The sequence below is a fragment of the Poecilia reticulata genome, chromosome 1, assembly GCF_904066995.2.
Source record: "Poecilia reticulata chromosome 1, P_reticulata-male-v2, whole genome shotgun sequence".
NCBI classification, from domain to species: domain Eukaryota; kingdom Metazoa; phylum Chordata; class Actinopteri; order Cyprinodontiformes; family Poeciliidae; genus Poecilia; species Poecilia reticulata.
In genome coordinates this window covers 16706049-16726874 of record NC_088830.1, presented here as the reverse complement: position 1 = coordinate 16726874, position 20826 = coordinate 16706049, and the positions used below count along the sequence as shown (strand labels likewise).

The window sequence follows — 20826 nt, the reverse complement described above, 5'->3', positions numbered from 1 at the left end:
TTGTGGTTGGGCGCGGGAAGGGCACTGGTTGTTTGTGTTATTGTTTTTTTTTTTCTTTCTTTCAGTCCATCCTCTCCACTTTGCCCAGGACTTTGCCCTCGTACATGGGCAGCACAGTGGCATCTTCCCACACTTCCTCGAACACCGCTCCACACTCAAACTCATCGCTCGCCTTCTTGAAGTAGTACCTGAGGAGGGAAAGAAAAGGAGACGCACACAAAGAGAGAAGTTTGTGATTAGAAAACGCGTAGGTGAGTGTTGGGAAAGAAAAGAAAACTAAGCTCAAACAATAGCTGACAGAGCGGCAGCAGGAGGGCAACCGATACATTTCATCTTGTTCTAAACAGCTTTGAGGCTCCTACACGACTACTTACGTGTACACGCTCCCTTTAGTCCAAATCAAACACTCACGCTCTCTCAGAGCCAGAAATGGATCTTGTACAAAACAACTTAGTCATAGCCTTCAATGCCATCCCTGAACACTTCAAAGGTAGAGCCTGACTCCACATCGCACCGCTGCGCAAACACAGCTGAACCTCTCGTTTAAACACCGCCTGTGATAATTTGAGCCGCTAAAAACGGCTCGTCCGCGAGCGCTCGGCTCCTCGTCGCAGATCTGTCCTGCCAGGACTTATTAAAGTTGAAGGGTTAATTAGAGGCTGTCCTTAAGCAGCTCCCCCTCCCTTTCTCCATGCTCCTCCCCCCCTGCCTCCACCATCACCACCTTCCTTCCTCCCAGTGTCTCCATGGCTTCTAATTGGGCTTGTTGTCAAATCAAGGGCCTCTCTGTCACACAGGTTGACGTTTCAGGTGCCCGAGAGTCTGCCTGCGACTGCACTCCACTGCCCGCCTCAAAACCCGAAATTCTTGAGACATAAACACGCGCTTCCAAAAAGCTTCCAATCGAAACGGTGCCGTTTCACACTTGCAACACTCTTCAGTGTGGACGCAGCATTTTCAGGATGAGCGAGACAGGCCGGGGTCGGTATGAGAGTCTCATCTAATGACCCTACGTAAAATAATGCTCTGAATACTGAAGTTTTTCAAATACACTCCACAAACAAAGTCTTACCAAATATATTCTGCCAAGATTTTAGTGCAAATATCTTAGTACACTTGAATTAAGACAAAGTTAACTTGTAAGTAACTTTTCAGCAAGAACTTATTTTAAGTCAATTCATTAATATTGATTTAAAAAATACAAGTTCCACTGGCAGATTATTTGACTTGATATTTCCCCACGTTATACATAAAATAATCAGCCAGTGGAAATGGCACTTTTCCATTGATATTAATAAAAATATTTACTTAAAATAGCCTCCCGTTTCTCGCTGAAAAGTTACTTTTAAGTTAGTTTCATCCTAATTCAATTGTGCTAAGATGTTTGTATTAAATACAAGGCAAAATACTCGATAAGATTTTATGTTTTTGCAGTGTAAAAGCTCAAAGCGTGATCATATTCATATCTTAGAGAGATAGACTTTCAGGAAAGTGAAACATAGTCCAGCAAAATTGCTCCGTTTTCTTTAAATCTTTTTTATAGAACATGCTGAATTTTGAAATATTGGCAGCATTTCGAAAGTCTGAAGTAAAGATAATCAACGTTACAATAATATACAATAATGAGTTTTGTGTTCGACTAAATTCTGAAGTCAGAAGTAAAAATCACAGCCCTACAAGTCACTTTCTCTTTGGATAGAACAAAACAAAAAAACATGATGTTCTTATATTCTTGTAGAAGTCATTAAAAAATTAGTCAAAACTTGCCAAAATCAGCATGAGCAGCACAAAAACTGGAGGCTGGAAGCAGGCCACAAAATGTGGTGCATCTGCAGCAGCAGCGGTTCAGCAAATGTGTGCAACAGTTTGGACGAAGGACCTCTGCCCTCAGACGGTATTCCTCGAGGTCACGGGTCACCTCGCTAACCCGCTGCTCTTCTTCTTCATACAAGCGGAGATAGCTCCCCAGGCTAGCTCAGCCCCAGTGGCTGTGAAGTCTCCTGATGTTTCTAATGATTCTACTCTCTACTTTAAACCCAGCAAAAAGATCAGCAGGAGGGGATTTAATGATAAGCTTTGTAATGGAAAAATGCCTCATTTTGTCCATGTGTGCCTGCATTCGGAATATAAAACGGAAGAGAAAAAAAAAAATGTAGGGGGAGCCGAGTGTTTTATGAGCTCAGCTTAGAGTCATTCAGACAACACATGTACGGGGAGGGTGTACATAAATATACACATACGTCGTCGTTTTTTTCATTGTAATCGCAGACGAATGTGAAGGAGGTTTGCTTCATCACAGCTGCAGAACAGGCAGCAACATTAATGTGACAAAAAGCAAAAAGAGAAAAAAAAAGCTTGTAACCAAACTGCATTTCTAACAAAAAAAAAAAAATTTCCATCTGTTGTCTAACTTCTTCTGGGCATAACTCAAACGCTTTCAATTATTTATCTTTCTTGTTTTATTCTTCTCACAAAAACAGCCACACTACCCATCTTAATCTAAATGGCTGCATTTAAATGAATAAAACTACATTTTATGCTCACAAATAGTTCAAACTCATTTGCTGCAGAGGCAGAGCGACAGAAGGAGTCTTTCCACTGGAACATGTTTTATGTGGCAGGATTTTTCTCTCCTCACAACATCTGGCACCAATATTGTCTGGCAGAGCTGCGGAGTACTGTTCTCTGCTGAACCGCTGCCATGTCCAAATTAACCAACTCCACACATTCTGCTGCCATTGAAGCCAGGCGCTTCATCCCCCCACCCCCTGTTCTCACAGGCTCGCTGAAGAGTTATGGGATAGCTGGGGGAGCGCTGGCTTGTTTGTGAGCCTTCTCCTCCGCTCTTGCCTAACAAACAGATGTGACTGCAGAGGCTTCACTTGCTGATACGCCACAGACTCGTCCCCCCGAAACAGGTATTTCGGTAGCTTCAGCGGCGGGTCTTCAGAACTTGTTGGTACTTACAACTGAAGTCCTGATGTTGGGAGTTTGGCTTCGTGGTGCGACACAGACGGTGGCGGCTTTATCGCCGTGGCCCCGATACCTTCACCAGAACAAGGTGCTCAGCGCAGCGTTGGATTTCAATGTCTGATGCAATCGTCTGGCGGAGGAATTTGAAGGCATTGCGATGGTCTTTGCACACAAAATAAAATAACCTTAGCTTCAAAGCCATATTTATTAAGGTTGCCTTAGCATGTAAATCAGGACCAGATGTGAGAAAAATTCACTCCAGATCCCCCTCTTTTTCTCCCCCTCTTTTTGAAAAAGCTCTAAGTACAGTGGATGAGCCCGGCTTAGTTTCTTTGTCAGCTTTCAGGCTCCAATGCTTCACACATACAAACAAGAGCAGTATATATATATATATATATATATATATATATATATATATATATATATACACACCTGTTGAGACAGGACAAGAATCACAGCAGATGGACTTAGAAAACTCCCCATTGAGTTATATATATATATATATATATAACTCAATGGGGAGTTTTCTAAGTCCCCATTGAGTTATATATATATATATATATATATATATATATATATATAACTCAATGGGGAGTTTTCTAAGTCCATCTGCTGTGATTCTTGTCCTGTCTCAACAGGTGTCATTAATCGTAATTCAGCGTTAGAGGTTCACCGAAAATCGGTACCCAGGAGCAGCTGTTGGATGGTTTTCAGTCTCGTCGGCTCATTTTTCAATCCGTGAATGCACCATGGTGAAAACACTAAAGTTAAGTTAACGTTAATGCTACATATTTAATCATTAAGCAGGTGGCCAAGGGTAAAAAAAAGTAGGAATGAGACGCTCAGATGTGTAAGAAGATATTTGGAAGGAACATTTATTTATGCGTCATGTCATTTCCTTCAGGCTGTGAGAGAGCGAGAGAGAGCAAGACTTGCTGCAGATAGCAGGGCGGCTAAACAGAGAGCAGTGAAGTTGCTCTGTCATCTTTTTGAAAATTCAAGTGCTGTCATAAGTCTATACTTGTTCCCATTTAAATTTCCTATAATTTGAAAATAAAATGAAAATATAAACTTCAAATAAATTTGCTTGTTTCAACCTCGTTTTACAGTGATTCACACTGTGATTCACACACATCATGTAGCCTCTACTTCCTAATATAAAAAGGAAAACATCTCCCAACATGAAGACATACAACATGTTTTAAATGCTGGTAAATACAGCTCTTAAGAGAAATCAGAATCAGCGTAAATATGTACCGGCAAGTGAAAGCTTGAGACTGTAAGTCAAACACAAATTTCGGATCAGTCCAAAGTTGTTTGTAGTTTGATTTGTGGCGTCGCAGCAGCATATTTACCGGTAGTTGCCTTTCTTGCTGAGCTGTTCTTTGAAGTGACCCAGGGTGAGGCAGTGGGTCTTCATCATGCTGCGATAAGGAATTTCCTCGCCACAGAAAAAGTATGTTACCACCAGCTCCTTAGACCTGAAAATACAAAGTAAGATCAGCTTTTAGATAACTACTTAAAAGTTATTATCTTTGGTTCTGGTGGTGTGTGTTTGTCTTGAGGGAAAATGGAGGCTTATGGGTGTTGTACTTAAGCAGGATTAATGTTGAATGACTAAGACAGCAAATCAGGAGAAGACAGCTGCTCATTACATGAAGGACGTGAGAACACCTGGGAGGAAACAGAGAAGCCCACGTTTCTTGACCAAAAATCAAATCTCAAATATGAATACGTACTCTTCAGGGTTGGTTTGAGAGGAGCCTGCACCAGTTCCAGCAGGTGGATGGCTCCTGTCTCTCTGAAGGCTGCTAGACGTTGTTGAATGCCTGTTAGAGAGACGTGATATTGCTAATGGTGAAAAAACAAGTTGTTGTTCCAGGAAAACTTTTTATCCGTCGTTATCAGTGGCCATGCTAACTAGCCTTAGCATTTGTGGCAGGCTGTGTGGTGGTAAACCAGCTACAGTGTAGCAAACAGCAAGGGGGAGAATATGAGCAGCACATACACAAGAGTGATTGACAGCGCTAAAACCCTCCTCCTAGCTTATTTGGTTGTTTCTGACTGAGTATTTCTGCAGTTAGTACTGGGAGCACTGGGAGAAAACAGGAGCTTGAGTTTCACAGATTATCTTTCTTATACTGTCACAACGTAGTGATGACTTTGATCATTTTAAGAAGCATGTAAAAAAACATGTTTTGATAAAAGTTACATACCGCAGCTCGAAAGGAATAAGATTTTCTTACCTCTGCTTTGGTGGCTTGGAAACCTCTTCCAGTCTGCGACAAGCCTCCTCAAGCTGTGCCAGGGTGTTGGGAGGGGGTAGAGGTGGCATAGCGGGATCCTGGATGAACGGATGGCCGGGGTGATGGCCACGGAGGTGACTCCCGTTGCAGGTGCCAGCACCACCCCAGGTGTTGGTCCTAGCAGGCAGGATCTTGGAATCGAGAGGACTGGGCTTCTTTAGGCCTTGAGTGCTGTTGGATTGATTGAGGACAATGCGGGTCAGTACAGGACATGACTCAGACCTTTTGGCCGTACAGGTGGCGTTGCGGCCCTTGCCTGTGGGGCTTGTGCTTGCCCTGCCTCTCGCTCTCCAGGATCCACTGCCAAACATTCTGAGAGCGGTCGGTGGAAACCATGGGAAGGCATGGTGAAGACACACCCTCATCGGAGGCCTTCACTGGTCGTCTGGACAAAGTGCTGCAGCGACTGGAGCGTTAAGCAGGGAGTCATTAGGGCTTTTAAATAGCAAAACACAATGACAGATATAGGTGGGATAGCTAGGATGCTGCACTCACGCAGGTGTGAAGTCGGAGTAATTGGCACCCCCTTGGGGGCAGAGGCACTGCACGCGCTGAGCCGCTTCGATCTCAATCTGCTCCTTAGTTTTGGGCCCAGCATGGTGATGGTGGATGTAGTGGTGGTGGATGTGCTTCGTGGACTGCCTGCCTGTCATCAGAACCTTAGCGGACCCTTGATAAGCACCAAAAAGAGTTGCGTGGCCAGACGACACCAGAACGCCGGACTGCTCCGGGGAGCGGGAACGTGGCGAGTGCCGGACGACGCCAGGCGACTGGCAGCCGGGCGTCTTCAGGACACGGGAAAGGTGCTCGTCTAAGATGGCCTGGGGGTCTTCCTCACATTGGCTTGCGGACGGCAGCAGGGGATGATGAAGGGAGCTGCTGCTGCTCAGGTCGTTGCTCTCCTCCCTTTCGTCCTCCTGTGACCCCAAAAGGAAACGGCGATTAACCCAACAATAATCACATATTGTTGAGGAACTTCTCTGTCAGCTTCCCATCGACTTCTCTCAGTCGTCCTGTGAAGTCAGCGAGAGCAAATGCCTGAATAACTTGATGTGAGTTTTCTCCTTTGCTGCACTGTTATCTTCCCCAACAGGCTTTGGGTGCGCTTCATCTATAATGCAGAATCTGCCTGTGCTTCACAAAGAAACTGGCACTACACATATTCAGCAAATGTGCCACTGGAGAGTAACTAAGTGCTATTTGAAGGCACTTAAAGTGTGTCTAGAAACATAAGTTTGAAAGTTCCTCCTTCCAAATGAAATAGGAGAGAACACAAAGGAAAAGTGAAGAAGCAGCTAAATCCAGACAAACTTTGCAATCCCACGGCGCGTACCCTGTTCTTCGTCATGCTAAAGCTGGCGTAAAGGCATTTGTACTGAAGTTTAGAACTGCTGCCTGAAATTAATTGGATCCAAGTTGGAATTTACAAAGTGGGAGGCATGCTTTAAGTAGCTGTTAAGACTATTTTTGAGGAGGCGTAGCGCCTGGCAGAAATATTCACACTCCTTAAACGTTCCACATTTTTGCTGTTTCACAGGATACGGTTCGTCTGTGGAAGGATGTGTTCTGGTCAGATGAGGCTAAAGTTTAACTTTTTCTACAAACGTATAAAACTGTGTTGTAGAGAAATACGTTGAGCACAGCACCCCTACTGTAAAACACGGAGGTGGCAGAAATGTGGCTTAAATGCATCTGTTACAATGGCCCAGTCAAAGTCCAGACCTAAATCTAATTGATAAACTGTGAATAAACTTGAAAAATTTATATTTGCAAACAACTATGCAAACCAGCCTCACTGACCTTAGCTGTGTTTTTCAAATAAGAATAGGGAAACATTTCTCTATGTAAATGAAATTTGGAAGCAACACATGTGGTTCTAAAGTAGACTTTGTGCCGTTTCGTCACATAAAGATCACTAAAATAAAATATGTGAAAAGATAACACTTCTGGAAAAGCCCTGTATTTGTAAATGCTCACCTCCTGAATCTGCTGCAGCCTCTCCTCCAGAGAGCTCATCGTGTCCTGCTCACGCTTCAGCTTCTCCAGTTTGGCGATGAGCTGGGCAGCAAAAGCTGAGGGCTCGACTGGGGTCATCTCCTTAGGCAGCCGGTGCGTCCTCTGCGGGATAAACAACACAAGAAGGGGAAGGGACACCTTAACAAGTGTGCAAGTGTGGCTACTTGGTGTTTCGGATGGATGCAATATGGTGCACTAATCCATTGCCCTTGCCCTAATCCTATCTCGTTCCAAAAAGCCTGCTACTTTTCCAAAAAAAGGGACCTAATACACACGCCCTTGCCCTCGAGCTAACCTGAACCTTTCTTGCTGCCCATCCTGTCCCAGATCTTCTCATGCCCAGTGCCCTTGGCGGTGCCAAGCTGCCGGGTGAGGGGAAAAGACGGGGGTAGCAGTAGCGGGGTAGCAGTTGGTCTCGCTCGGAGGGGAGGCCCCCTGCCTGTACCCTCTGTAGCCCGACCAAACCATCAGCAAGGCAGCCTCTGAAGTCAGCACACTTCAAAGGGCCCTTGTCAAACATCAAACGCACACTAGGGGTGGGAGGGACACGCGGCTTTAAATCTCCGAATAAAAGCCAGATATCGACGGAGAAGAGAGCGAGTGTGCGCGTGTGTGAGGGGGGGTGACAAAATTAACAGCATGAAGGGAGAGGAAGAAGATTGAGATGTGTGTGTTTGTGGAGTGGCATTGGTGGCAAAGAAGGGAGGAGAGAGAGTAAGAAGACAGAGGAGTCAAATTCTGGGAAGATCTGAAGGAAAGTAGTAATTTATTTCCAGGCTGCATGCAGGGCAGCTCAGAGGTACTCTAGTCACATTATCCTCCTTTTTCTTTAACTATATGCGCTGGCTTCTCTTTCTCCATTTCATACTTTTTATTTTTTTGTTATTTGGCACACTGGCTTTCTTGATTTTGACTTTTTTTGTTGTTGTTTCTCTCATCTCTTTGTAGACACGATAAAGGGAAGAAGAAAAAAGGCAAGCGGAGCTGCTGGCAAAGGAGCGCCAGCCCTGCACGGGGCCCCCGCTGCCTGGGGCTGGTGCATCATGGGAGACAGAGCCATCTCCAAATCAGGAGGGAGACATTAAAGAAGAGCAAGTGGAAAAGAAAGAGACACAAAGAGAGAGAGAGAAGGATAGACTGAGAGAAAACTGGGAAAAACAAAACAAAACAAAAATGCATGCACAAACGCACACAAACACATACCTGTGTTTGGATATGGAAACAAAAGAAATGTGTGTTTATTTTCCTTCTTCCTAATCTGTGCCAACCTGTTTTCACCCAGTTCTTTAAACCATCTTGCAGCAAGTTCAGCAGGTCAGAAAATATCTCAAATCAACCAACCTACACTGTCTGGGTCACACACACAAAAAAGACATTAAACCAAATACAAGTTCTTGAGGAATTTCTGGTCTGTAATCTGACATGACGACTGTTGGCATGTAGTGATGGAGACAGAAAGATTTCAACTATTTCTATTATAATAGCCACAGAAGCAACTGAGTTAGAAATATAACAGAGACATTTAGACATTAGAAGTATGCAAAGATATTTATTTTAAGGATTTTTTCCCCCTGGAAATATACAAGGAATTGAATTTGTCATACTCTGAAAAGAAACTGAAACTCAGAATGTAGATTCCAACAAAGATTAACTTACAGGAAAGTGGGGTAGCGTGACTTGGCCATTGATCTTAACGTTACGATGCATCTCTCGTTGCAGCTGCTTCTTGCTGCACATCTTGTAAGGAGGGATTCCATCTCTGCAATAAAAGCAAAAGATACCAACCATTTAATGTTGTAAAAAGTAACTAAAATCCAATAATAACCAAATTTATTTTTTGTAATATGCTGATCACTGTATCAAAATAGCTCTGCAACAACTGCGCTGTTTTTGTGTGCGTTTTTTTAAGCTCATTTAAAGCACCATGAAAGAATACATAACAACAACCAATGTTTACTTTCATAATGTTGTTGTTTGTGTTTTTGAGATGGGGTACCATGTGGTATTTGTCCCATCACTAACAGTGAAAGTGATGCAGCGAAAGATTGAAAGCAGAGAAGCAACTGAGTTTAAATTTTCAGCTCTTTGGTATCCTTTATGCCTGATTAACATGGTTGGTGTTGTTAGCACAGCTAGCATCAGTGCTAACAAATACCAGTCTCCTTATTCGCTTCAGGATTCAGACGCTTATCTTTGCTCTGAGGTTTTCAAAAGCTCCATCTGAAACAAATTTCATTACATAGTAATTTCGTTACAACTTTTCTGTCCAGGTTACTGTAATCCGATTAAGTAATCTGTTGTTCTTGGCCTGCTCTCTTACAGCCTGAATGAATGACAGGCACGTATCTACATGGAGAGAATATGGTTTGATTTAAAATAGCTTCTTAAATCTCAGTCTTTATTTTCATTTAATACCTCACTGATAACGAAAATAACAACAGAGTCTTCACTCAGTAACAGCTTCCTCAACAAAGAGTGTTGTAGTCAGCATAACTTGGTATCGCTTGTGTATTGTGCATTAACTGATCTGAAAATATTCAGATGTTTGAGTTTCAGACTGGCCACCGGACAGGACCCCGTCAAAATTTACAAATTCACTTCAACACAGGATTTTTCAGTGCATCTCAGGCATTAATACAACCAAACGCTCAGGCAGCTCTTTAAAGTCAAGATAAATACAGAAACACAGAACGAAACTTAAAAGAAAAAATGAGCTAAAGACAGCCTTTCTGATTTATCTACTCTGTTATTCAAATTGAGGGAAAAAAGAGAGAAAAAAAAAAACAAAAAACGCAGCTTTCAGGATCTGGTTAGTTCGAAGCTGCAGAAGACTAAAGCAGCATTCCAAACGGTGCTCAAGTTCTTTTCGCTTTACAGCTAGATGAAATAGAGGTGTTTAGCAAGCAACACTAAAACTCTCTGGACAATTAAGAATTTATTCTGGGAATCTAATCCTCCAGTTCTGTCTGCCGGCTTCCTCCAGTCAGCTGCCACTTACTCTCGGCCAATTATTGCGGCCGCTTTGGCCGCTCAGAAGTGTCTGACCTAGCCCAATCGCTACTTTTTTTCTGCTGCCTCTTTGAAATCTCACACTCATGCACATATGCACCCGCTGCCATCTTCGTTTGGCAAGCGCTCCGCAGCGAGCCTCTGATCTCGGCAACATCAAAAGGCTGGTTTGTAAGATAAGGTAATGTTTGAAGTTGGTGCAGCAGCATTCCCCAGCGTCCAAGTAAATCCATAAATAAGATATAAGCAAAAAGAGAGAGGAAAAAAAAAATCCCACCCTTCCACCATCACCCTTTCTCCTCTTTCTAAAATCCATCTCTTTTTGTTCTTTTTCTGGGAAATTAAGATTCAAATGTGCTGACCGTCTTTTAACTGCTAATCAAGCTGTCCTCTGGAATGAAAAGGAGGCGAGGATGTGCTAAAGAATACGACTTTGACAAGTGACGCTGTTCAGCAGTTAGCTCATTCGTTTCATCTGAGGAACTTTATCACATTTAACACCAGAGAGATTTGATCATGGACACACGGCTCGCAACGTGACCTACGCTGATTCTTCTGCCTCAAATTCAACGCTTCCCAAACTACAAACTGAGACTACAAGTTGTAACCCCCGAAGGAACAGGAAGTAGCCATGGGAAACCCAACCTGAACTCCAAAGTTGGCAGCAAACAAAGCTTACCAACTCCTCCCTGACCGACCTCACTATTTATCAAAACATCCCAGACCATGTGACTGGACAGCAGGAGAATGGCTTCATGGCCCTCACTTTTACGGGGATCTCCTATTCAGCGGTGCAAGTCATTTTCAAAGCAGCTAGCCACCCTCTTATCCTGCTAAGCTCCCCTCACCTAACAATAGGCTGAAAGCGATTCGGTTAAGCCCTTTATACTCCGTGCACTTTATTTTCTCACTCTCTTGCTCTTGGGAGCCTCGCCACTCTTGCTTACAACTCTGGAAGATGGAGGAGAGAAGCTGCCTGGGTAAACTAGACTGGCCAGGAGGAGAGAGGGAGGAGAAGGGGGTGGGAGTTCCTTACGTCTTGCCCCGGGGTCTAGAAACGAGTAACCCCCGTGAAAGCCTCGCAGACACATGATCTCAGCACACTGCGGAGGCCGGTGGCAGGAAACCGACCCACCATGTGAGTAAGCCGCCTTTCATTTGGTGCCAACATTTTTTTCAACAAGTTTGTCTTGAGACCCAAATGGACAAGCCCCCCCACACCCCTCTTTACTCTCCTTACTCCTGCAGGTCTTCAAAAGGGAAAAGTGATTAGATAATATGAAAAAAAAAAGAAGAAAAATGTCTGGTGGCAGAAGGGTGGGTGGGATGAATACATATCAACATTGAGGAAATGAGGCAACGCCCCCACCCACATCAAGATGTCTTTTTTTTTTTCCTTGTTCCAGCCTGCAACACATCAGAATAAACTTCAAAAGGCCTTCAGACGTAATGACTTTCCCAGAGTTATCTCCCCTGAGGCCATAGTAACAACTGCACATTAATAGAATTACCTGGAGTCAATCACAGAGGATAATTAAAATACATTACACACCATTATTCTTCGGCAACGCAGTCCCCTGGCCCCAAGGAAAAGCTAAACCTGTTGGATTACAAGGCCAAATATTTTTCTTTACACCCCTGGACGTTTTCCTGGAAAGGTGTTGACTGACTTCTGGCCGGGGCTCATTCAGTTACGATGGAAGTAATAAATTGCACGGAGCTTTGGCTGCGATCGGCTGCATGGAAACGAGCCTCCCCAAAAACGCTGCAGTTTCATCATTTTAGGACCTGCACAAAAGCTCAACACTTACACACTACTGTCAGTCATCGACAGAGAGTCGTCTGTCGCTGCGTCGCTGGAGATCTCGCTGTCGTTGGCACTGGTGGCGGGGGCGAAAATGTAGCCGGAGTTGATGAAGTACGGGCTGACGGGGTCTCCTCGTCGATGGGACCTGAGAGAGATCCAAAGATACGTTTTTAACGCGGTGTCCTAATAAAATTGGGTTTAAATGGTCTCAACAGATTTTCGGCTTCAAAATTCCACACACCATTTTTACGGATTCACCAAGAAATCGGACCTCTCTTTCTTTTGATTGGTGCAAAAAGATGACTGATGAGTCGAGGGCTGAGAATTTTTTTGTTACTTATTAAATTCAGCAAAACCAAATACTCCAACCAGGTTTTTGGTCAGTAAAAACATCAACTAGAATATAATTTACTACCATCAAAATCAAAGAACAGGTGAAACATTTTGTTTCTCCTTTTGTGCAATAGAGCTCAAGACCAGAAACAGAAAAAATTGGGATGAGAAAGTCAGACCTCAAAGAAAACAGAGGAAATTGATTTCAGGCAGTAAATGCTTGATCTCTGTTTTTATAACATTTGAGAAATATGAGTAAAACTCATTCATCTAGTTTGGTTTCATTTTCTGGATGCTCCACAAATGATGGAGCACAAGTTGGCTGCATTTTAAGTGAATATTTTCTTTTTTTTGGCCCACAGACTAAGTCAAATCAGCTTTAAATAAAAGTATAACACACCTAAATTTGATTCTAATCCAGATTGGGTGTCCTAGGGTAAATTTAAACCCTTTAAAGTGAATCTTGGATCTTTACTTACATGCTTTGCTTTAATAAAAAAGTTAATGTGGTAAATCAAATCGATGTAAAATGCATTTTCCTTAGATTTTTTTTTTCTAGACCACTGCTTCCCAAAGTTGAAGTGAAAAATTAGCACTTGTAGGAAACCTCTTTAAAAATTAAACTCAGGCTGCTGCTGCTGGTGTTTCAGGTGTCACTGTAGTCCTGTTTAATTGACACACTTTGTATATTCTATTATTGTGGATCAGATGTCTCTTCCGCTGTTCTTAGGTGGGTCAAAAGCTGAACCGTTTGGAAACCAGAGCTCTAGACAACAGAAACTCAAACATGTTTTCACCCTCCACTTCCTTCTTCTCCATATTTATCCATATGAAAACTAACCAAAGCAAATGTCATGCTCGCCAGACTTCAAGACAGAGAAGGAAGGGTGAGGTGACACAGTTTGTTTGCTCTCTTTCCTGCTCCTGTTGGTGTAAAGTCAAACAGCTCTGAGTTCGTTTTGCTGATGTGCTCTGCAGATTTCTGTAATTAGAGCGGCGTGTGTGAGAGGTGTCCAGGAGGAAATGTGGCATCAGCGTTATTCTACAGGTTGTTGTTTACTTTCATATTCTTCCTCTCTAACATGTAAGGACTGCAGCCTTTTGTTGGGGCCCAGACTCCTGATCTCTCCCACTTTCACCTTCCTGACGAATTTACTCCTCCATCTCTCTTTGCTATCAGCCAGCCAAGCCCCCCCCCTGCCACCTCTTCCCTGCCTTCCTTTCTAAAGTCTCTCTGTCTCTTTGCTCTCTATCCTGCTGTGTTGCATTCCTGCTCCAGGAGTGAAGGGGTGGACAGGGAAGGAGAGGAAGGGGGAACTTGAGCTTTAGAGAGGGAGTGAGAAGGAGAGAGGGAAAAAGGGGGAAGGAGGGCCCCTTTCTTTATGAGAATGCCTTCTGCCGGGAGAGCTGAGGAGAACCCCAGCATGACTAAAGCCGTAGGCCCCAAGCACAAATCTGACCTTTGGAGGGTCCACGCAAAGAGTCAGGTATTTAGCACAGCTGGGCTCTCTGCACACCCCCCTCCCCTACTCCCCATCTTTCTTTTCTTTCTTTCATGACCCCCCCCTCCCACCCTTCCTGTTTTCTCCCTCTTCCCCTCCTCTTGTCTTTCTGTCTCCTTCCAAAGCATGCTTAGTCTCTGTCAGACGGATTTTTTCCCCCCTCTTTCATACCAAAGAGATAAAAGCGCAGGACAGAAATGAAAGAGGAGGGAAAACACTGACGCACATAAATCCATTGCGGAGTGGGATCTGCGGTCGGAGCGGCGGAACTGAGACGAGGATGTTTTGTCGTGCCGTTCCACCACTTTGGAGTCTGGGAGTGTTGGAGGTCCCTCCGAAAAGTGACGAGAGGAGCCTGTGCAGTGGCAAAATTAGTTCCACATGTTTGAGATGGAAATTGGTTGACCCACAGAGATGGCGAGGGGCAGTGGGAAAGGGGGACGAAAGGGTAAAACGACGGTCTCCCTTTCTCTTTCCCTCCTGCTATTCTTTTTAAAGAGGAAAAACAAGAACACGGGAGATCACACCAGGAAAGCAGGATATGCCCACATGTCAACAAACCCTGCACTTATTGGTTCCCCCGCTCTCCACATGGCCACTTCCAAGCAAATGAGCAACTGTTGTTATCTCACATCTGCTCCCATGAAGGGCAAAAAACTCTCAGGGGACAAACTGGAGTCAAGTTATTACACTCAAATGCCATCATTACACTACTTTTTTTTAATTACTTTTGCACTATGTATGTGCCAGTGAGGGATTCCCACGGTGTGATAACATTGAGTAAAAAAAAAAAAAAAAAAAAGTAAGAACGTCACGGTTTTAGAGTTTCAAAACAAAAATGTACAACATGATGTGACTGCTTTTTCCCCCAGCAGCTTCACGTTTCTAAATTGGTTCTTTCTAGAAATATGAAAAAAGATGTAGCAGCTGTTCACCAGCTGACCAACAGTGTGCAGCCAGTTTGCTGAGACGTTTCACTACATAATTCATTCATTCATCTCATTAAACCTTAGAAATGGTTCACAGAGAAAATTCCTGCAGTTTTTAAGCTGTAGCTTGTTTAAAATCTGGTTATATCTAGATTACAACTTTTTTTGAAGTCCTACTGGAAACAAATTTCCACCATCACTAGGAATTAGCTACGACTGTTTTCATTCCATAGAGCATGTTAAATACTTTAAAGCACCTGAAGTTGAAGTACAATAAAAACAGGAAGCCTTCCTTAAGCCAGCAACAGGTGGGGAAAGGGCATCACTGCACTACTCTATGCTCTATTCAGTCGGCTAAAACTTCAACCTCCCCAACACTGTGGCAAATCTGGACTTTTCAAAACGTCAGCATACCTTTTTACCAGCAACAAACCCATTTGACATGAAGGGTACAAATGATCTACAAACTTGGCATTTTCTAGCCAAACAAGAGTATAAAGCAGCGACTGCCTTTCAGATAAGACAGATTTGTTTGGTCGAATAAGAAAGAAACAACTTCTTGAATTTCCTTTGATGAAGCCTCATGCATCCAGTCCAAGTTATGGAAAATCTTCTTGGCCTGAAAAGATTGCAGCTGTTGGACAATGTGTGGGATGACTTCTTAAGATAAAACGCAAATGCTTTCCACACTGCTCTGCTTTCATCTCAGACCAAAAGAGCGATATCTGCAAAAGTAATTTTTTTTTTTGCTCTTTTTTTTCTTAAACTCTGTGTTTGAATTTCCAGACATTAAATAAATTATGTGGCAGTAAACAAAATTTATAAAGGCTCAGAGAGGGCAGATTATATATATATAAATAAAAAAAAAAAACTATCATCGCACTGCTTCATGTAGCTGTATAACAGTCATGAGGTTTTGGTGTCTGAATTCATTCCTGAACCGGAGGAACGGTTTCAAAGCGCAGGAAACTTGAGCAAACCAGCAGAGGGCTGCCTGCAAGACACCATTTACTTAAAAGGAAGGCTCAGATGCATTGATGTTCTGTACCCATCCCCGCCCCCTCCACCCCTCCAACCTCTTCACTAACTGCAAGGCAGGAGGGCACAAATATACAGGCATGTTCCTCTGAGACCCTTTGATCATGTGGCTTTAACTCTGTCCCCTCAATCATTTGTGAAATAACTAAAAATGCACCAATCTGTCGTCCACGGATCAGAATCAGCCAATTTTCTCCTGCGCTGCTCTGATCGGTTAAAGGCAGGTCAGACACATCAGGACTAATAATTCCCACCATTTCTAGTCTTTAAAACACACCAACCGGCAGCTACTTCACTACCTCACTGGCACATACATAGTGCAAAAGTAAAAAAAAAAAATAGTAGTGTAATGATGGCATTTGAGTGTAATAAGTTGACTCCAGTTTGAGTACTTTGAGTACTTTTAAGCTGGATACAATTCTGATAAAGGCTGCATATGTTTTGAGTCATAAGCCGGGATCCTTCTGGACACTTTTCTAGTCTGTGTTAGAACCACAGCAAAAAATTTAAATGGAGAGATCAGGCCTCAATGAAAATAAAAAATAAAAAATCTGAAATCAGTACCAGGACAATCCTGATGGGTTCAACAACTGGCTCTTTACTCAGCAGTGGTGATCCTGGCTACATACAGTCTGCACAACTGAACGCATCAGACAGTCCTAACATGTGAAAGGTGAGCAGGAATGCAAAGGTTACCTGTAGGTCTTCTCCAGCACCTCAGCTGCTGTCCGGATAGTAGCAGTAGCCCTCAGGTTCTTCGCAGACAGTCCCACCACAGACCCCAACGCTTTTGCCTTCAGGTCACTGCAACTCCACTCCTCTTCCTCCATGAGAGGAGGAAGATATCCGCACATCAGCTTGAGGCTGCCCAGCCCGCCGTGGTTCATGTAGGCGGCGTTCTCGCAGCCAGTGCGCACGTATTCGAGGTATATGTCAGAGGTCAGGAACATCTGGTACGCGTTCTCCTCCATGTGGGACTGGATCTCCGTCTGCGCCTGGTCGAACATGGCCGAGTCTATCTGCTGCTTCTTGATACTATCCCTTATGAAGGTCTTGGTGGCCGGTTTCAGCTGCTTCGCCACCACGCTGTTGTTCTCGATGTACCGCTTGAAGATAACTTTGGCAACTCGCAGCGTTTTGGTATCCTTTAAGTCCATCTGCCGGAAGCCGTTGCAGGCGAACCAGAAGTCCAGCGCGTCGACGCAGCGCTCCCGCTCCAAGAAGGTCCTGAACAGGTGAGCGCCGTCCAGGTCGCCGAGGAGGAAATGCAAAGACTTGGTCCACCGAACGAGCGGCGAGTCCGGGGACGCGCTGCCCTCCGGCTCCCCAAGTCCATCCTCGTTCCTCCGCGGCATGGAGCCGACAAGAGCAGCGGCGGCGGCAGCGGCGGTGGGGAGATCTTTAACTTTACTCTGGGCTCTCATTTTGCCAGATCTGCTCGGGTTGTAGCATGACGCCTCTCCCTCCTCCCCCGGCACCGGAGGACGGGGAGCATCTTCTCGGAAGCTACCGCTGATGTGCTCCGTGAGCGCCCTGCTCATGGCTCCGGCTGCCTGTGTGAGAGTGCCGCCGTGGTGCCTCAGCTCCAGCTTCCAAGCTCCCCCCACCCCCCACCTCCAAAAAAAAAAAAAAAAAATCCTCCTCACTCACTCTCTAAAAGCAGCGGGGGAGCTTCTCAGCTCCTCTTCACTCTGAAACACAAAGTATTGATCTAATCAAAGCCAGATCCTGCCTGAACTTCAAAAGACAGACATCAAGTAAACAGTCCCTTTCAAAAAAAAAAAAAAAAAAAAAAAAGGAAAGAAAAGAAAAGAAAAGAAAAGAAAAAGAAAAGAAAAACTAAGGGTTCACAGATAAAGGGAAAAATGAAAGCCCTTTTTTCTCTGGTTTCATTTATCTATTTATAACCTAAATGAGAGATCAACTGCAGCCCACATTCTCTACGTGCATTGATCTGCCACATCAAAACCATTTCAGCAGAATAATCATCTCGCACACGGTAACTCTCTTCATAGAATCGCGTACTATAGCGGCTTACACGTGTTCTCCTAACGAGTCCGTGTCACAGGCTTCAACTCCAATTAATTCCCAATCACACAAGACCACTCACTTCCACTTGTCCGCACAGACTCCCTTATGTGCACCGCAACGAACTTGAGCGGAGACGTATCTGCACCGTGCGTGATTATTATCAATCAGAGCGGGTGATTACAACATGTTTTTACAGTCCGGAGACGTGTCTGAACTACCAACGACTAAGCTGATTCCGAGGAAGAAGAAGAAGGAGGGAGGGAAAAGCTAAGCAAAAGCTACTAGGATCGGAACTTCTAAGAGACCGTAGCCGCAAGGACAAGTGGAAACGGATGCCGAAGTAACGCACCAAACAGCATGTAAACAAAACACAAAAAAAGGAAAAGAAAATGTGACATACCATGGCAGAGTAGATCGGAATAACGCCCATGAAAAGTAAAGGGGAAAAAAAGTTGAGCTCTTAGTCCATTTTTAGATCAGTCCAAAACTCTCCGAGTGGTTATATAGTCCCCAATAAGAGAAGAAATCAGCGACGGGCGGACTTATACCAAGGCTCCGCCGCGCCACATGCACGTCAAGCAAGCGCTGGTAGTTTAACGCACTCTGTCCCATTCAACAACTGACCTCAGAGTAGGCAGGCTCTTCGCCTATGTAGATCGCTGGGGGTGTCAAAAATCTGAAAGAGGGTGGAGAAGAAGAGGGGTCACACGTTTTGTTTTTTTTAAACCCAGTCAAAAGAAGAAGCAACACCGCCCGACAAATACTCGTTTTTTTTTTAATCTTAGCCACACATTCATACATTCATGCACTCCCTCTCGCTCCTTAGCAAACGCGCGCGCGCGCGCACGCACACACACACACACGCGCGCACACACACAAGCTTCTTATCTATCATACCGTATTTCTCGCCCACAAACAAGGAACACAGCCCACATTTCTCAACTTCAAAGCTGAGGAGCAGCACATCAAAGCGGCCGAGAGAGGGGGCCTGTGGAACAGCTTCCCTGCACAACTCACCATCCATGTTGCCGCTATGATTAGAAAACGTAAAAGTGAAGTAAATACGGTCCCAAACAAGCAGTCTTGGCTTCGCTCCCTGTCCTATCCTTCGCATTCGAGAAGTTTAATTCAGTCACAAATAAAATAAAGCAGGTTGTTTGTTCTCCTCTACTCCTCTTTTTGTCTCCGCAGGTAGGTGTTTCGAGAAGTCATGGCAGGCGGTTGAAATCCTCCCGGCTGTTTCTACACCAACTGGGCTAAAGGCTTAAGTGCGGACTTCAAAGTGAAGAACCGCTGGCCTGGTCCCGGAAGAGACATAAAAAAAAAGCTGCATCCAGTCTTGACAATTAGAAGCAAAATAAAGCAAAAAATTAACCACCGGGGGGCGAAATAATAACACTCAGTACATGATTAACATATTAAACTGTTTTCCATGCAAATTTCTACTATCAAGCGTCATAAGTGAGGCGTTCATGAGGGTTTATTAAACTTTTACACACAGGGAAGGACTACGTTGTCTGCCAGGACCTTATCAAAGAAAGCAATCTTCAGCCAACTCCCTGAGGCTTTGGAGCTTCAGAAGTATTTGATCCACAGCGCCAGTACTATTATTCTCACTGTCTTTCTGTTACAACACAAAGTTTCAACAGGGACACAAAGCAAACAAAAGCAACAGTATGTTGACTGTGACCTCCTTAAGTGACAGGAGAAGGGTTAGCACTCGCCGCCGCATTTTATTTTTTACAATGGTCTCTTTTCTGCTGGCTTTTATCATTATAACCTGCCTAATTAAAACTTTTCTGATATATTTTTATTGTACAGTAGCGGTTCTTGAATGAATGGTGCCCTGGGCAAGAGCCCCTCCTTATAGATCCCTAGCAGCTACAGCTTATCAGAACAACAAGGAACTAAAAAATGTGATTTGCATGAGAGGGTTTTTCAGTCGAGATGGACAAGGTCAATATGTAAACGCTGTAAAATCATTTTGAATAGCTTTGACTTGTTTTTTACAAGCGTCTAAAACTAATAAATGCCAAAAAAGCATTGAAAATCCTCTTTGTTTGGGACTGGAAGTAAGTTTGGGGAGTGGACTTGGCCTCCAAATTCCTCAGGTTTCAGTACAATCAAACTTATGTGATGTTCAAGCAAGTTGAATCCAAGTGGCAGATGATTCATTTCAGTGAATTATTTAGTTTTTGCTCCCTGTGTTTTTACACGGCAGAATTGCCTGAACTACAAAGGGAAAATGATATATAATGCATAAACATTTGGGTAATATAATGGGGACATTAGTTGAGCTGAATTCTGTTTTGGGCCTTCATGTGGCCTTGGACCTTAGCACTGGCGTACACAATGATTTAAAACTTATTCTTTAACTTTTGGGCCCTATTTAATAATCCTGTGGAGTGAAACTGTCAAATAATTTACATATTAGTCACAGGATTTTAGCCACAAAGATGTGAGTGTAACACACTCTCCAGTTCCACATTCAGGGGAAAATGGCACAGCATGACATTTTGATTGAAATTGGACACAGAGCAAAGGCAAAGAGCTGTTCTCTAGTCTTTTAATTCACATGACTTCCCTAATGTCATTGTGACAGAATCTTAAAGAGTGGGTTAGACAGTGATCCAATCCCATGGTACTTCAAAGGCTATATTGTCCCTTTGATGTTGAAAATCAACTTTAAAGGAGGATATAATTATATAAGTCAGCGGATTCAAATTCACAAAACTCCCATGATGGTACAGGACAGGACAGCTAATGAAATCCAGCTTCTCTGAGGTCACTAAAAGATGATTAATTCATGCTGAGTTTTAAGAAGCAGGGAAAGAAACATAATGTAAAAACAACAATGTGCGCTTAAATTTGTGTGAAATATT

At 43.8% G+C, this 20826-nt stretch overlaps 1 protein-coding gene across 4 annotated transcripts; it reads right to left on the bottom strand.

Moving 5' to 3' along the window:
• LOC103463737 (axin-2) lies at positions 1–20814 on the bottom strand. Of its 4 annotated transcripts, none has more exons than XM_008407300.3 (12): positions 18962–20814; positions 18345–18620; positions 16610–17604; positions 12116–12256; positions 8952–9054; positions 7257–7397; positions 5775–6196; positions 5536–5685; positions 5220–5450; positions 4713–4802; positions 4329–4454; positions 1–188 (listed from the first exon to the last, which is right to left on the bottom strand). In XM_008407300.3, the coding sequence occupies exons 3-12, from the start codon at positions 17452–17454 to the stop codon at positions 62–64; spliced, it is 2376 nt and encodes a 791-aa protein (XP_008405522.1). In that variant the 5' UTR covers positions 17455–17604; positions 18345–18620; positions 18962–20814; the 3' UTR covers positions 1–61. The 4 variants fall into 4 exon arrangements, with proteins under 4 accessions (XP_008405522.1, XP_017161487.1, XP_081463415.1 ...); XM_017305998.2 differs by having other exon boundaries at positions 18569–18620; XM_081607289.1 differs by lacking the exon at positions 18962–20814 and having other exon boundaries at positions 18345–18871.
• Positions 20815–20826: the final 12 nt, after the last annotated feature.

What these genes read in the sequence shown, in the direction of transcription:
- LOC103463737 (XM_008407300.3), bottom strand. Translation starts at nt 17,454, where the DNA reads ATGAGCAGGGCGCTCACGGAGCACATCAGCGGTAGCTTCCGAGAAGAT. An exon ending in GGCAAGCACAAGCCCCACAG is followed by an intron (nt 5,451 to 5,535) that starts GCAAGGGCCGCA and finishes TCAATCCAACAG; the next exon opens with CACTCAAGGCCTAAAGAAGC. An exon ending in TCTCAAACCAACCCTGAAGA is followed by an intron (nt 4,455 to 4,712) that starts GTACGTATTCAT and finishes TTGTATTTTCAG; the next exon opens with GTCTAAGGAGCTGGTGGTAA.